Raw genomic sequence first — 16923 nt, forward strand, 5'->3', positions numbered from 1 at the left:
GACTCAATTGAGCAGCTCTGGTGGAGCGCACAGAGGGAGCAGCTCTGGGGTGCTGGAAGTGGCCCTTTCCCCGGGCCAATCAAGCTTTGTCCTGGTGCTCAGCAACAAAAGGTTGTGTGCAGGAAGGAAGTGCTGTGCTTGTGCAGCCCTGGCTTCCCAAGGCTTTATCAGGTCTGCAGGAGCTCCAGATATCTCTCAGGACCACGGTGCAGAACTGCAGGAAGTGCCTCAGCCTGACCTTTACCCACAATCAGAAGATTCCTTGGCAGAGCTTGTTTTTGCAGCCTCCACCTCAGGAATGCTGTGGAGCACTGGCTGTCCCTGGGGTTTGGGGATAGGTGGGAACCAGGAGCAGGCTGGGCACACATTGACATTCCTGGGGGGCCCTGGGGCACCCCAAGAGCCACCTCGACACTTCAGCTTCTAAGCTCTGGCTGCCCTGCACTTTCTCTCTCTCTCCACGGACAAGAGCCTGGGTTTTAATCCTTTCAACAACCAAATCCAGCCTGATCAACCCTGGCAACAATTTTCTGGAATGAGTGGTCAGTACTACAGGGATCAGGATGGGTTGTCACTGCTGTGGAGCTGCTTGCTTTCCCTTTTTACCTAAATTTAATTTCAAGTGCATGTGAGTGTGAGAGGGGAGGGAGAGAGTGGGACAATGTGATACCTCAGAGAAGAAAGCCACCATTTATTATGCCACTTTTTTTTTTTTTTTTTTTTACATCATCTTCTTCATACAACTGTTTCATCGTAACATTAATACATTTAAAAAGAAAAACAAACCACCAAGATAGCTTGCAAAATTATATATATATTTTAATATCCAAAAAGTACATTGCATATATATAGTAGTAAAAGCCCCATTTCCATGGGTAGTTCCTTCAAACTTAAACTTTGCGATTATTGCAGAAATGTTACTTAACAACACCCCGAAAGCACTAAGACCTAACTGTATTAGCTTGATCTTCTCTTCCCACTTTGTTAAATAATGGCATCAGTGCTTGTGTTCAACGTTCTGAGCAGACTCCAATGCTCTGGTTTCAGACTCCTCTCCTGCAATCGGATGCACATGGATCAAATCCCACCCCCACGGAGTCCCAGGGGTTGGTCTAGACTAGATAGTTGTGATCCTGTTAATTGGCTGCCACTTAATACAAGTCAGCTAATGGGTTGTACATGGAAATCTCGCCCCCCAGACATCTGTTCCAAACCCCAAATGCTTGTGGTTTACCCTCTGTTTATGGCACCAAACCGCCGCTTGTGCAGCGTCACATTCACATGTGCAAAGCTGGGGATGGCTGAGAGTTCTGGAAGAGGTCGGATTTCCACAGAACAGCCCCGGCAGAAGGCGTCAAAAAGAGGAGCATTTCGTTGTTTTATCTATGAAGTGGTTAAGATCTCCCCAAAGTTCAGGATTTGGGTGAAAAGCGATCACAGAATATTACAATGGTTGCCTTGAGATGTTGGGCCTGTTTTCAATCAGCCTCACTGCAAACGTGGGAGTAAGTGGAGTTAATTTGCAGACAGCCACAACAGACGAATAGAGAAAAATCCTCTCCTCTAGACAAACCCAAGGCAACCTGGAAGGTTTCTGGCCACTTTGGGGGTCAGTCATGGATCCAATTGCAGGACCAAGCCTATCTCCAACAGATACATTACTCATGTCTTTTTTTTTTTTTTTTTTTTTTAGCAAAAAAGTACAAAGCTACAGCCCAAATGTACAGATTGAAAAGATGTACAAATTACATTAAAAAAATAAACAAAAACAACCGAGCTGATAGTAAAAAACAAACCTGCATTTGTGACCGAGGTCAACTCGTTTTTTATTTACTCTTTCTTTTAAAACTGTGAGATATAGGGAAAAATAACTCTGCATAATTTATACAGTAATTTGCCTTCTGGTTTGTTGACCCTTGGTTTGATGGTCTGACAAACGCACAGCGTTCGCGAATCGGTGCTTCCAGAGCCCCACGGCTCGGGCAGAGCCAGGGACCTGCTGTCGTTTATTCACTTCACTTCTGCTTTCAAGGAGTGCCTGTGCTTGGCTTTGAGTTACGCTTCGTTCTGGTTTCTGCTGCTTTCTGAGTCCGCACACAGTCGAATGAAGTTGTACTCTAGAGAAGTTCCTTCAATGCCCTTTACTTCTTAAAATATACATGTACATATATATATATATATATATATATATGAATATATATATATATTTAATTTCCAGTTGGGTGAAAATCCTCCTCTGCCTTAGAGCTAAGATTCCAGTTGTGGTCCCCTGCGGCCCAACGTCCTCCACTGAATGGTCAAATGGCCAGTAAGAAAAACCCCATTGTGGTCATCTTTTCCTACGCTCCACCACTGGATCTGTGCCTTGTCAAAAGCCTTTGAATGCTTAAAAATTCCTCTCATCCAAAAGCTGATAATCATTCCAGGGAATGGTGAACCATCTTCATTATCACTTTCTATGAAGGACACAAGCCTTAAACACCAAAGAAAATGCAGAGTACTGGCCCACAGGAGCTTCCATCTCTCAGTTCAAGACACAAGAGGCAAAAGTTACAAAAGTAAAAGGTTTGGTCCAGGAATAACAAATATCCAGTTTTAAATCTTCCCCAGAAAGGCCACAATTATCCATTGAGGATCCCCCCAAAAACCATTAAAATCCCAGGAGTAAAGAAAAAGTCCAACCAGACTGCTCAAGGCCACTGGCAGATCAAAGCATTTAGTAATAGCTGCCCAAGTGCGGCGTGACGTGGGCGTTGGGGTGGCGGGGCACGTTGGGGTTGGGGTAAATGCTTCCTGCAGGGGAGGTCCAATAGGGGGAGGCCGCTCCAAAGAAACTGGATGATGTGACAGGCATGGAGGAGGGGTGTGGGGGCACAAAGTTCACCTTCTGCTGGTGGGCATGGTAGGACGGCATGTAGGACAGATCCGACGGGTACTTGTACATGGAGGAGTCGGTGGGGTGGGGCTGCAGGGCCTGGGCGATGCCGTGAAAGTCAAATTTGTAGGCATACCTCTTGCCATGCACTTTGGTCATAATGTTCTTGTCGTAGTAGTATCGCAGCGCCCGGCTCAGCTTGTCGTAATTCATGTTGGGTTTACTTTTCCTCTCGCCCCAGCGCCGCGCCACCTCGTCGGGGTCCGTCATCTTGAACTCGCCGTTGGTGCCCTCCCAGGTGATGCAGCTGGCGTTGGAGCTGTCCGACAGCAGCTCCAGCAGGAACTGCCACAGCTGGATCTGCCCGCTCCCTGCAGACACGAGCCAAGGGGAAAGGAAATGACTCGGGCCTTCCTGCTGCGGGGCACAGACAAAGGCAGGAAACAGAAGGACTATCTCGATCTTGACTGGGAACTGCTCCTTCAGGCCTTGGAAAGGCGGCCCTAGGAGCGGATAAACTGTTCCCAGCAAACAAGTTACTCAGACCCTTTGTTCTGGGCCTGGGCCTGAGGTCACATTGCATTTCATAATGGTTGCCTTTGGCCTTAAAATCCTCGGGCTGCTCTTATGAATAGGGTTTTCTGTGAGGACACTGCTCTGCCGAGTTTTCACCGACTGGTTAGCACAGTGTACTTCACCCCTCCACTGCTCACTGTTTGCCGTGGAGGTTGTTTTGGAGAGCTCCAGCTCTCTTTCCAGCGGGTGATCTGAGTTACACAGAATGATTTGTTCCCCAGATGACTCCTGGTTTTACTCGGTGTAGTTGTACAAGTAGTTGAGGTTAAGTTAAGAGCCTTAGGAGGACATTTCCTTACAGGCATCCCATGTATACAAGATTGGTTAGTTCGAGCAGGATTTGCTCCAGGCTTGCTCCCTAAAATCAGGGATTATTTACTGCAGATGATGTGCTAGGGACAGTTACACTGTGACTTTCAGAGATGTTTTGTGCCTTTTTTCTTGGGACCCACAGCAGGCAGTGAAAAATTAATCTGAACTGCAAATCTGAGAGACCAGCACTTAAGACCCCTATAAAACTCTTCTTAGGGAATGTTTGGTTTGGGTCAGAACACCCAGGATGGTGATTTTGTCCTGACAGAGACGATGTTGCACCACTTTCCTACATTTCTTTAAGGATTTTGGCAAAAGCCCTTGTGAGGTCACAGCTCCCGAGTTCAGTGGCCCTCACAGGTCCCCCCAAGGGTGCAGGGACAGCAGCTGCCCCCCGGTGCAGGCTGGAGCAGCAGCTTCAAGGAAAAAATTGTTAAGAGGGGTCTGAAATGTAAAATGAACTCACCTGGATTGGCAAGACGGCTGCTGGTGGGCCCCAGGATTTGGTAGGGATCTAAAAAATAAAATAAAGTAAAATAATAATAATAAAAAAATTTAAAAATCACCCAACAAAATTTAAAGGATGTTTCATCAAAAAGAAATTCCAGGTCACTATATTTGTTCTAGAACCCAAATTTTCATTTTCTTTCTTTACTCTTTCTGCCCCTTCTCCCAGGGCCTGGAAGTGCTCCTTCTTTCCTTCTTAGCAAACAGCGTCCAAGTATTTCTGGAATCCAAAATGGCACAGCCACAGTTTCTGGCACTGCTCTCAGATCTGCCTGCTTTTGCAGTCTGGGATCTCTTTGGACATACCCTGCACCGTGTGGCAACCAGGAAACATCAAACACGGAAAAAACCTGTGGGACAGGAGAACAGCCGCAAAGCAGGAGCAAATGTATTTCTCCTTACAAAAAAGAGCTAAATAAAAAGGGGAGCAGATGAGATTTTCAGATTCACTTGTTAGCAGCTGAGCTTGCTGCCCTGGGAGGGCAGGAAATATTCACCCAAGTCCCTCTTTGTAAAGCAAACACAGCGTTAGAGAGATGAGAGTAACAGGAGTCTGTTGCTGGCTCCACCAAGGCTGAGTGGTTCTTGAAAACCCCACAAAGCATTTATTAGGAATGAATTCCTTCCCTTTCTGTGGGGCCTCCTCAGCCCTAATCTCTACACTTCTCCTCTGCCTCTCTCTGGCCGTGGTGATTTGGATCTGCGGCGTTTGCTCGCGGATTGAATCGGTGCCAAGAGAACCAAGGCCCAGAGCAGGGAAGGGGATGGAAAGCAGCTGTGCCGGGCAGGGAAGGTGGGAAGGCAGCAGGGAACACGCTCTGCTCTGCTCTGCTCTGCTCTGCCCAGGAGCGCTGCTTTCCTCCACTGCTCTGCTCTGCAAGCCCTGCTGGAATGGCTGGAGACACTTCCAGCAGGAAGGGCCAAGCTGGGATGCTCCAAGGGGATCAGACACTGCAGATCCCGCACAGGGATGTTCCTTTGGCTGGGGAGAGCGGAGCAGCCGCAAGGAGCCCGTTGGGAAGAGCTGCAGGCGCAGCTCAGTCCCTGTCCTGAGCCTTCCCCTGCCTGTCCCCCGCCTGGGGCTGCTCCACGTGGGAATTCCCGGTCCAAGGGTCACGGAATCCACTCTCACCTGGCTGGGGCCGCTGCTGCTCCGTTGTCTTATTCACATTTTGTGTCCCTGCGACAGGAGGGCCTGGAAAGAGAGAAGGGGTTTATGGGGACAGAGAACAGGTGTGAAGTACAAAACACATCCCACAGGAATCACAGCGACTGCAAGGGAAAGGTTTGCTCAGACTGAGCTGATATTTTGGGGGTTGCACTGTAAAATTAAGAGATGTCCCTTAGAAATTTAAATTTTCAGTGTAAAGTGAAAACCCACCCATAAGGAAAGCATTATATAGACATTTATAATTTGCCAAATTGACAGTGAGACAAGAAAAATATTATGTAGATACTTCATTAATTTTCTGTCTTTTATTGCAACTGAACTTCCATTCTAGCTTGCATCCATGTTGTGAACAAAAAAATTGGATTATTAAATGTACAAATTCTGACTTCCTTCCACATTGGAGTTTTTACCACTTTTTTTTTTTTTTTTTTTTTTTTTTTTGCAAATGCAAATCCTTTTCTGGGAAAAAAAAAAAAAAGAAAAAGAAAAAAAAAGGTTTATCAAACATTCAGTTGAAAATATCACAGCAACTTGTATAAATCCCTTCAACAGGAAGATCTGCTCCTCCTCTTTGTATCATTTCTCACAGCGGAAAACTGAGACTCAAAGAATAATTCTCACATTTGGGGCGAGCACAGCTCAGGAAGCTGCAGAGCACTGGGAGGGGTCTCTGCCAGGTGCTGCCACGTGGATTTACACCAGGAGTACCTTGCTGAGGGTCAGATGTGCCCACCCTGCACTGGGAGAAGCCCCAGCGGTGGGACAGGGGACAGTGGCTCGGAGCCAGCAGGCTGTGCCGCCACAACACGGATTTTAGGGACAGAGAATTGGTCTGGGATGTCATCCCGCTACTGGGAATCCAGGGCACTCTAAACCCAGGAAGAACAAGAACTGGGTGTGAGCAGGGGACCCCATCTGCCTGCTGGACTTTGCCCTTTCTGGAAAGCTGGCAGAAACTCTCAGAATGTGCCCAAACTGTCCAAATCTGTCCCTAAAACCATCACAGCGTGGGACAGGCCTGTGATTAACAGGGTGTCTGTGCAGAGGATTTGCTCCTGGCCCCTTAACCAAACCCTACAAGCATTACTCTGTCCATAACATCATTCTACTTCTTATCTGTCCCCAGTTCTACCTCTTATCTATCCCCAAATCTTCCGCCCTTCTGACACTCCTAACACAAGCCAGCTGAGCCCAGGTCTCATTTTAATCTTCCATTGCACAGTTTGTGATTCCCACTGGGACAACTTACTTTTGGAGAGGCCAGAATTCCCATTACTGCCCCATCCTGCTCTCCTGACTGCATCATAGGAGGGATCTAATGACAAAAGACAACAGGCACAGAGGGGTTGAAATGATCTGTTCCTAGAAAAAAACACTTGCAAGAATCTGGCTTTTCTTTGTGGTCCCAGCTGGCTTGGCTGCGTTTTTTGTCTCTCCCACATCTCCAGTGCTCCCCTAGCCCCTCACAGAAATGTAAATAGAGGTGTGAATGCAGCAGTGGGGCTCTTTGGGCAATTCTCAAGCCTGACACTTTCTAACCATGAAGTGCTGTCATTGCACTCAGTGGAATTCAGCGTGACCCATCCGAGCCAAAAGGAGACCTCTTTCTCTTATCCCGAAATTCAGAGGACCACAGGCAGAGGAGGAGGAAGAGATGAACCCTGTTATTATTTCACAGAAATTAAATGAGGATTTTAAACCTGAGGAGGCTGAGGATTTGAGGTCACAATAAGGAGGCTGTTTCAAGAAGAGCAAAAAGGGGGAAAAGCATTCTCCAGGGACATCCCAAGTGTCCTTCTGCCCAGCACCTCCTCCCTGAGGATCCATCCCAGGCACTGGCACATTCCTCCAGTGCTGGGAAAGCCGCTGAGGCTTTGAAATTACAGCCTTGCAGTTATTGGCATGGGAAGGAAAACAGAGGGACGGAGAGAGGAGGGTGGAGGAGCCAGGGGAGGAGGGAAGAGAGGGGAATGGGGGAAAACAAAGCTCGTGTAATCTGCCTGTTTTTATTTTTATTTTACTTGTTTGTTTTTTTCCCTTTTTGCCGAAACCACAAACCCCACTGCAAATAGATCAGACTGGAAAACAAACCACTGTGGTTTCAGCTGGGACAGAGAGTGGGATGGGACAGCTCAGGAAGAGGGAGGTGACAGCCCCATCCACACTGTTTCAGCAGGGAGACCTGTACCAAAAGGGATCCCTGTCCCCATTCGGGTTCCCTGTCCCCATTCCGGATCCCTGTTCCATTTGGGATCCCTGTCCCCATTAGGGACCCCTGTCCCCATTCCAGATCAACAACCCCATTTGGGATCCCTGTCCCATTCCGGATCCTTGTCCCATTTAGGATCCCTGTGCCCATTCCAGATCCCTGTCCCATTCTGGATCCCTGTGCCCATTCAGGATCCCTGCCCCCATTCCAGACCCCTGTCCGATTTAGGATCCCTGTCCCATTCCGGATCCCTGTCCACATTAGGGACCCCTGTCCCCATCCCGGATCAACATCCCCATTTGGGATCCCTGTCCCATTCCGGATCCTCGTCCCATTTAGGATCCCTGTCCCCATTTAGGATCCCTGTCCCCATTTAGGATCCCTGTGCCCATTCAGGATCCCCATGCCCATTCGGGATCCCTGTCCCATTTAGGATCCCTGTCCCCATTCAGGATCCCTGTCCCCATTCAGGATCCCTGTCCCCATTCAGGATCCCTGTCCCCATTTAGGATCCCTGTCCCCATTCAGGATCCCTGTCCCCATTCAGGATCCCTGTCCCCATTCAGGATCCCTGTGCCCATTTAGGATCCCTGTCCCATTCGGATCCCTGTGCCCATTTAGGATCCCTGTCCCATTTGGACCCCTGTGCCCACTCTGGATCCTCATGCCCATTTAGGATCCCTGTCCCCATTTAGGATCCCTGTCCCCATTCCGGATCCCTGTCCCATTCAGGATCCCTGTCCTATTTAGTATCCCTGTCCCCATTCCGGATCCCTGTCCCCATTCCGGATCCCTGTCCCCGCTCCCGTGTCCGTACAAGGAGCAGGGGGACCGGGCACTGCCTCGGTGCTGTTGGGACCTTTTCCCCAGGCCCAGCCTCCAGCAGCTGTCCCTGCTCTAAACAAGGTGCTGTTTGCAGCGGGGCATTTTCCTGGCTGGAAAACCATCGCGTAATCCCGACTTATCCCGGTGAGACAGAGCGCTCCCAGTGACCAAAACCAGGAGAGCAGTGACAGGGTCCAGAGCAGTCCCTGCCTTTTCCCGTGTCCTCCCTACAGCTGGGCTCTGACTTCCATTGCTCCCCTGAAATATCCCTCTGGATTATTCCAACCAGAGCTATCAGAGCCATGGTTGAGGAAACACTTTGAAAAACCCAAGTTCTGCACTGAGAAAAGGAAAACCTTCAGCGATGTCCTTCAGCAAAGTGAGATGTTAATGTACATTCTGTTCTGTTCAATCAATAAACAGCTCTGTAGCGTAACATTAATGGAAATGCCATATGATGATTCTGTTAAAGGAAAGGCAGCAATCCTTTTTCCAACAGAAAAGTCCTTTTCAACATTGGGAAGAATTTCTGTCCCAAAAATGGTGGAACTCACTGAAAATTTTCAGTTTTCTCTGATTCTTTTTGGGGACAGATCCCAGGGGAAACAACTGCTACAAAGGAGTTGCTTGATCCAGAGTCATCAGCGTGTTTTGAGTAAATAAATAGGCCGTGACTTGGAGAGATGATGCTCCTCTTCCTCCTCCTCTTCTTCCTCTTCCTCCTCCTCCAGTTTAATCCAGACTGCCTGAGTCCCTTCGCCTCAGTTTTTCCTCTATAAATATGGATTATGGAGCCAAGTGTGGGAATGTATAGGGGCAGCCTTGTGTTGTAGGATGAGAGCCAGCCCTGAGTGGGACTTTGCCATAATGAGAAGGGTTAAATCTGATATTCAGCAATACAGACTCTGCCATTGAAACACTGTGTGCACTCAGCTACTGCAAGTTTCCAACTCTTTCTCTCCCCCATCAAAAAATAATAATAATAATAATAAAAATCCAAATGCAGGAAGCTATTTTTATTTCACAAAAATCCCTGCAACGTGAAAGAACCACACCAGCCCTCCTGGCTTCCAGACCCAGGCTCGAAAGCTGAATGTGTTTAAAGCAAAATGGAAAAGGCAGAGCCAGGGAACCCATCCAGAGACTCAGGTTCCTGCAAAAACAGGATCATTCCCAGGACGTGACGCCCAGTGGCTCAAAGAGATCCTGGAGAACTCCAGCCAGACGGTGACAGGGAGCGTCTTATCTGTCATTTAAACGATCTGGATTTTACACCAAAACTTGCCACGGGATGGAAATTCAATTAAAAGTCTTGGGCTGGGGTTCTCTCCTGGTGTAAATCAGCAAATGGCTACAGTGAAGAGAGGGCAAATTTATCCCAGGAAGGATCAGGTCCCCATGTCTGGTTTAGACTTAAAAGGCCCCATGGAACAAGAGCCCTATGACAAATGTGTGTTCAATACAAAATGGAATTAAAGAGCAGAAAATAAATCATAGATGCTTTCAAGAACTGTCATTCTGCAGCTGTCTGGTTTATGTCCAGAAATTCCCCAGCCTGAATGCTCAGTCTATTAGGAGGAAGGTAAAGGATATTAATAATGCTTTGCACTTTCACAGCACCTTTCAACTGAGGATCTCACAGCTTTGCAAACATTCGCACTCAGAGCACGCCTGGGAAGAAGGTTAAATATAATTTTATTTATTCGCAGGCATAAATGCACTTTCTGCAGGCTTTAGCTGCCTTTTCCAGATGCACTGCCTTTCCCAGAAATCACGCAGTGTGGGGCAGGCTGCAGCACTGGTCTCTGCACCCTTTTAGTCCTGGTCTCCACTCCCTCACCCCAAATCTCCCTCGGCTTCTCCCCTGCCAGCTCTGCAGACAGCCCCTGCTCCCCACGGAGCTGTGTCCCCTCCCAGCACCTCTGGGGCATATTTAGTCTGAACAGACTGATAGATATTGCTGGGGGCAAATGGACAGACACTGACTCCCTTCCCAGGAAACCAGCCTGAAAATCCCCAGGTGGATTCCCACACCACGATCCCAAATCCTTGTCAGTCCTTCCAGCCTGAGTGCAGCCCAGGCTTTAAGGGGTCTGTGTTTGAGATATGATGTATGAGGGAGCAAACCCTCTCTTGATAAGCTTTAAAAGATTCAAAAAAAAAAAAAAAAAATAAAAAGAACCCCTGGTGTTTTATAAATCTGAGAGTTTGGGACAGAGGGGAGGCAAGGGGGGGGGTTTCACTGAACAATGGGCTCACAGTGCCTGTGCTTCCTGAGCTGCTGGGAAGTGCTGACAGCCCCTTCATTCTGCTCCCTCTGAGGAGCTTTCTCAGGCAGCACCTTGTGCTACCAGCCCTGACGAGGCTTTCCAGGAGACCAACGGGCCTTGGGCCTGGAATGTCCACATCTTTTAGGCCTTTATTTTTCTAGGATGGAGACAGTGGGGGTGGGTCATTTACGGACTAAATGCTTTATGGGCTCTCTGGGGGAATCTTATTTGGAATGCCATCCATGCTGGCAAGACTGGGAAGGAATGGAGAGCCCAGGAATTTCTGTAGCTGGTACCTACAAGAAAATTCGGCAGCTTGAGGGTGGGAAGGGTCCTAAGCCATGGAGACAGAGCCAGGAAGGGGGAAGGCAAACCCAGGTGTCCTGGGGGATCCAGACCTGTGGTGTGGCTAAGTGGTCGCTTGGCAACTATTTTGTGGCAACCACTTCATAAAGAGAGAGGGAAAGAAGGGTCAGGTACCTGGAGAATCCTGTGGATCTCATAGCCCACTTCAGATTTGAAGCTTTCTCCTCCCCCTTCTCCTGATTTGCTTCGCTGAAATCTCCAAGGCCAAGTCCTGCCTGGAAAACCCATGCTCCCAATCCAGGTGAGACAGGTCATCCCAGAACAGTTCCTCCTGCAGCCCGGGTTTGGGCCATGGATTCTCCATGCAGAACACAGGCTAGGTTTTGCAAGGAGTCCTCTTGCTTCAGGAGGAAGAAAGGACCCTGGCCTGGTGGTTGGAATTTAAATTAGCTTCTCTAAACATGAAAAGCAGACCCAGGTGTCCTGGGGGATGCAGACCTGTGACTTACCCTTGGTCTTAGTGGCCCTTGGGGTCTATTTTGTGGCAGCCACTTTTTGGGGAGAGAGGGAGCAGAGGGCACAGGAGCCAGGGCTCTCCTGCCCAGGTGAGGCTGTGAGTGAGGGCACTGCCCTGGTGCCTCGGAAAAGTCCCGACATGGGAACAAACCCCAACCCCCTCTCCTGCTGCCAGCCAAGCCCATCAGCGAGGTCTGCCCAGGCCAGCGTGTCCAGCCCTCACACTGCCTCCTTCCTCCTCCTGGAGATCCCATCCAGGAGCTGGGGCCGTGCTCAAAGCCACTTGGAGACCAGAAACCCAGACTGTGGCTTTCTGCAGGGACCAGGGAGCCAAAACCACCTCCAGCTCCTCCTAGAAACATCCAATGGACTGGTTCAAATGGTGGCAGCAAACATTTAAGCTGTGGAGCCTGTAAGGTCCTTCCCTGGCTCCATGGACATGTTCTGAGTGCTCCACACACACAGGACACCTGCTCCACACACAGAGGACATTTCTGACTGCCCCACACACGGGACATTTCTGACTGCCCCATACACACAGGACATTTCTGACTGCCCCACACACGGGACATTTCTGACTGCCCCACACACACAGGACATTTCTGACTGCCCCACGCACACACAGGACATTTCTGACTGCCCCATACACACATGGGACATTTCTGACTGCCCCACACACAGGACATTTCTGACTGCCCCATACACACACAGGACATTTCTGACTGCCCCACGCACACACAGGACATTTCTGACTGCCCCATACACACAGGACATTTCTGACTGCCCCACACATGGGACATTTCTGACTGCCCCATACACACAGGACATTTCTGACTGCCCCATACACACAGGACATTTCTGACTGCCCCACACACAGGACATTTCTGACTGCCCCACACACACAGGACATTTCTGACTGCCCCACACACACAGGACATTTCTGACTGCCCCATACACATGGGACATTTCTGACTGCCCCATACACACAGGACATTTCTGACTGCCCCACACACAGGACATTTCTGACTGCCCCATACACACACAGGACATTTCTGACTGCCCCATACACACAGGACATTTCTGACTGCCCCACACACACAGGACATTTCTGACTGCCCCATACACACACAGAGGACATTTCTGACTGCCCCACACATGGGACATTTCTGACTGCCCCATACACCTGGGACATTTCTGACTGCCCCACACACAGGACATTTCTGACTGCCCCACACACACAGGACATTTCTGACTGCCCCACACACACACACAGGACATTTCTGACTGCCCCATACACACAGGACATTTCTGACTGCCCCATACACATGGGACATTTCTGACTGCCCCATACACATGGGACATTTCTGACTGCCCCATACACACAGGACATTTCTGACTGCCCCACACACACAGGACATTTCTGACTGCCCCACACACGGGACATTTCTGACTGCCCCATACACACAGGACATTTCTGACTGCCCCACACATGGGACATTTCTGACTGCCCCATACACACAGGACATTTCTGACTGCCCCATACACACAGGACATTTCTGACTGCCCCATACACACAGGACATTTCTGACTGCCCCACACACAGGACATTTCTGACTGCCCCATACACACAGGACATTTCTGACTGCCCCACACACAGAGGACATTTCTGACTGCCCCATACACATGGGACATTTCTGACTGCCCCACACACATGGGACATTTCTGACTGCCCCACACACGGGACATTTCTGACTGCCCCATACACACAGGACATTTCTGACTGCCCCACACACACAGGACATTTCTGACTGCCCCCCCCACACAGGACATTTCTGACTGCCCCATACACATGGGACATTTCTGACTGCCCCATACACACACAGGACATTTCTGACTGCCCCATACACACACAGGACATTTCTGACTGCCCCATACACACACGGGACATTTCTGACTGCCCCATACACACAGGACATTTCTGACTGCCCCATACACACGGGACATTTCTGACTGCCCCCCACACATGGGACATTTCTGACTGCCCCATACATGGGACATTTCTGACTGCCCCACACACATAGGACATTTCTGACTGCCTCATACACACACAGGACATTTCTGACCACCCCATACACAGGACATTTCTGACTGCCCCACACACACAGGACATTTCTGACACAGTGCAAACCTCCCAGGGTCAGCAGAGAGGAGCTCCAGCTCCTCTCAGCACAAAGCTGTGGAGGCTCTGGGCCCTCAGCTGTCTGTAGCTGTGGGCTGGGATGGTGGGACAGGGCATGGTCTGAAGACTCCTGTGGCCTTTTCCAATGGCTCTGCCAACCTCCCATCACATCTACCCAGGTCCAGGGGCGTGTGTGTCACAGCTGAGCACACTGAGGCCTCAAAACCTCACAGCATCACTCGTCCTGCTCAAGGAACTACTTTTTGACTTACTATCTCTGCTGATTAAAACAATTAATTAACACATGTGCCACGTCGTGTTCTTTGTCATTCCTGGCCAGTGTTACTGTGACTGTTCCCATTGCCACATGAGATTTCCCAGTCCTTCAGCACCAAACTCTTTTCTCCTTCAAGACACAACCTGCTCTTCCTTGAGCCAAGGAACCACTCCAGGAGTCAGAGGTGGAAATCAGTCTTTCTAAGTCTCTTCACTACGAGGAAGCAACTCACTGAGTGCAGAATGATTTCAAAAATACTTCTATTTTACATTGTCAGTCTATTTGATTATTTCACAATTGAAAATTATTATCAAGCCCTCTTTTACATCCACCTGGGCGCACTGTTGGACTCGATGGTCTCGGAGGCCTTTCCAACCTGAACGGTTCTGTGATTCTCTGATGTCTACATTGCTGTTAGCCTGTTCCACAGATCCCAAATCCAGGCCTGGAACAACACTGGGTTTTGACCTGAAGTCATCTCTAACCAAGTGAGAATGGACTGACCGCTGGATTTAGGTGAGAAATCTGCTCCAGAGATGGATGTGAAGAACAGATTTAGCTTGGGGAATGTCTGAAAGCAGCTGAGAGCCTGGTTATGAATTGCTACCTTTATCGAAATACAGATCGGAGGGATCAAACATCTCTGATTGGACTCCTGTTCTAAATCAGTGACGGATTAAAGCCCTGTGGCTGAAGCCTGCTTATTGCCAGTCAGACAGGATCTGGATGGTGTAGGAATAGAACTAGGATTCAGTATTCCTGCCCCAGAAGCGTCCAAAGCCAGGCTGGACAGGGCTTGGAGCACCCTGGGCTAGTGGAAGCTGTCCCTGCCCATGGCAGGGGTGGCACTGGATGGGCTTTAAGGTCCCTCCAACCCAAGCAATCCCGGGACTCTGTGATTTCCAGAGGGGATTTCCCGAGCCGGCCCAGTCGGGGCGCGCTCAGGACAGGTCACTCTGCTTTGAGCCCTGTCCCTGGTCAGGGCCGGGGTGCAGGGCAGCTGAGAGCCCCAGCTCCGCTCCCCACTCAGGCTCGGGGTCACTCCCTGCCTGCTCCTGCACCCCAGTGGTGCCAGCCCCCAGTGGTGCCTGTGGCTGCAAAAACATCCCCGAGCCACGCAGCGCTGCCCCTTCCTGAGCCACGTCTGCCTCGCCCCACGCAAGCCTCACAAAGACACATTATGAAGAAAAGGAGGAAGCAATGAGAAGATTTTTATTTTTTTTTCCCCTCGTTGTTGCTTTTTTTAATATCAGCAGCAGAAATCCCAATGCGCGGTGCACAGAGGCTGAAGAATGTGTCCTGAGAATCCCTCCCAGAGCCAGCTTGGAAAAGCAGATGCTCTCCAGCCGGCAGAGACGTTCCCGAGCTACGCAGGGCTGCAGGCACAGCCGAGGCACGGCTGCACATCCTCTGCACACCCACAGAGCCACCCAAAACACGCCCAGGAGCGGGCAAGGCTGTGCCCACCGCTCTGCGGGGATTTTGCCCCCAGCACAGGGCCTAAAACCAAACCACTGACAGGCCCGGAGGTAGCTTTTGTTGAAAAACACACAAACGCAGAAATAGAGAAACGCCGAACGTCGTATCCACGGAGAAGAAGGCCACGCACGCATGAGAGAAAAGAGAAGACGCACACGCACAGCCGTGGCAGTTTTACAGCTTTTAAGTCGTCACCAGGAAACAAATTAACTCTTGTTTTAGGAAACAGCCCGAGCACTTCCAAGGCTTTGGGAGGGAGCATCTGGCACCCCAGCAAAAGTGTGACCGTCCCCCAGCTCAAAAACACTCCTTGCGCTGCACCCCAGGCAGAACAATAATGGCTCTTTTGCTGGGGGAAAAGGAAGGATAATGGTTACTTAGAAAGTGCTCCAGACAAGCTGTCAGGTTGAATTCAGAGAACTGGAGTCTACTCTGGGACAGCGCTGGCTCGGGGTGATCCCTTGTGAGTTGGGTTTCCTGCCTGCTACAGCTTAAAGACAACGATTCTTTGTTTCCAGTTTTTCTGGTGAAAAAACACACGCCTGCCTCCGAAGAGGGTCAGGGAGAAAGCAGACAAAACACTAACTCTGGAATTTCAAAGGAAAACAATTAAAAAAAAAAAAAAAAAAAAAAGAAAGTATAAAAAGCAAAATCCGAGCGCGCTGGCTACTGTCTCCCCTGAACTCATAAATCCCTGCTTGGCCACACAGCCAAAACGAAAGGAGACCTAAAAAGCCTCCCCCTTTTTCTGCTGCCGAGCTAAAAATGGGATATTTCATCACCAGGCACACAAATATCATCGTGAAATGTTTTAGCAAGTACAGACAATTAGGAGGGCACAAAGCTGCAGCTGCTTTTCCTCTGCCACTACTGAAGCTGGAGAGTTTAAAACCTTTGCCGTGAGAAGGGGCCGCACTGACACGCTCCGAGGAGAGTTTATGGAACGTGGTCGATATTTTTCACTACAACCTTTTAGATCTGAAAAATGGCCTTTCCAGGAGAAGGGTTTTATGCAGGAATTTGAGGGTGTTTTCCTGTGGGAGCTGTGCTTATGCAACCACATTCCCTGCGGTGTCTGCCCCTCTCCCCAGTCCCCCAAAATGTGAACCTCTTACCCCAAATTGCCACTCAATTTGACAAGGGGGAGAGAAGAGTTTTGAGGAGTTCCTAGCAGTTTACAGGGAGCAGAGGTTGCAGCCCCGATGGTGAGAAAAGCAGCTGCACAGACTCATATTTTGTGAGGTACCAGGGGAATTGGAGTGAGAGAGATTTTAATTGATGCTCCAACACCAGGAAACTCTTTCTTCGGGCCTCACAATGAACTTTGGTAGAAAGCCCCAGGAAATCGCCCTGGATTTCAGAGTTCACTGATTTATTTATCTTCTTAAATTTGCCAATAGCCCCACCAAACACACAAACAC

General features: G+C 49.5%; 1 protein-coding gene across 5 annotated transcripts in view; it reads right to left on the reverse strand.

Moving 5' to 3' along the window:
• Positions 1-797: 797 nt before the first annotated feature.
• The window catches only part of FLI1 (Fli-1 proto-oncogene, ETS transcription factor), a 90686-nt gene continuing 74560 nt past the window's right edge, over positions 798-16923 (reverse strand). For 4 of the 5 annotated variants that reach the window (XM_040085137.2, XM_040085136.2, XM_040085140.2 and 1 more), the window contains 4 exons: positions 6691-6756; positions 5403-5465; positions 4230-4277; positions 798-3246 (listed from right to left, as the gene is read on the reverse strand). In XM_040085137.2, coding sequence (XP_039941071.1) covers positions 2717-3246; positions 4230-4277; positions 5403-5465; positions 6691-6756 — 707 coding nt within the window. In that variant the 3' untranslated portion in view covers positions 798-2716. The remainder of the gene's footprint in view (positions 3247-4229; positions 4278-5402; positions 5466-6690; positions 6757-16923) is intronic. The other variant, XM_040085139.2, reaches the window with a different exon arrangement.

Source organism: Hirundo rustica, chromosome 23 (genome assembly GCF_015227805.2).
Source record: "Hirundo rustica isolate bHirRus1 chromosome 23, bHirRus1.pri.v3, whole genome shotgun sequence".
In the NCBI taxonomy this organism is placed as follows: Eukaryota; Metazoa; Chordata; class Aves; order Passeriformes; family Hirundinidae; genus Hirundo; species Hirundo rustica.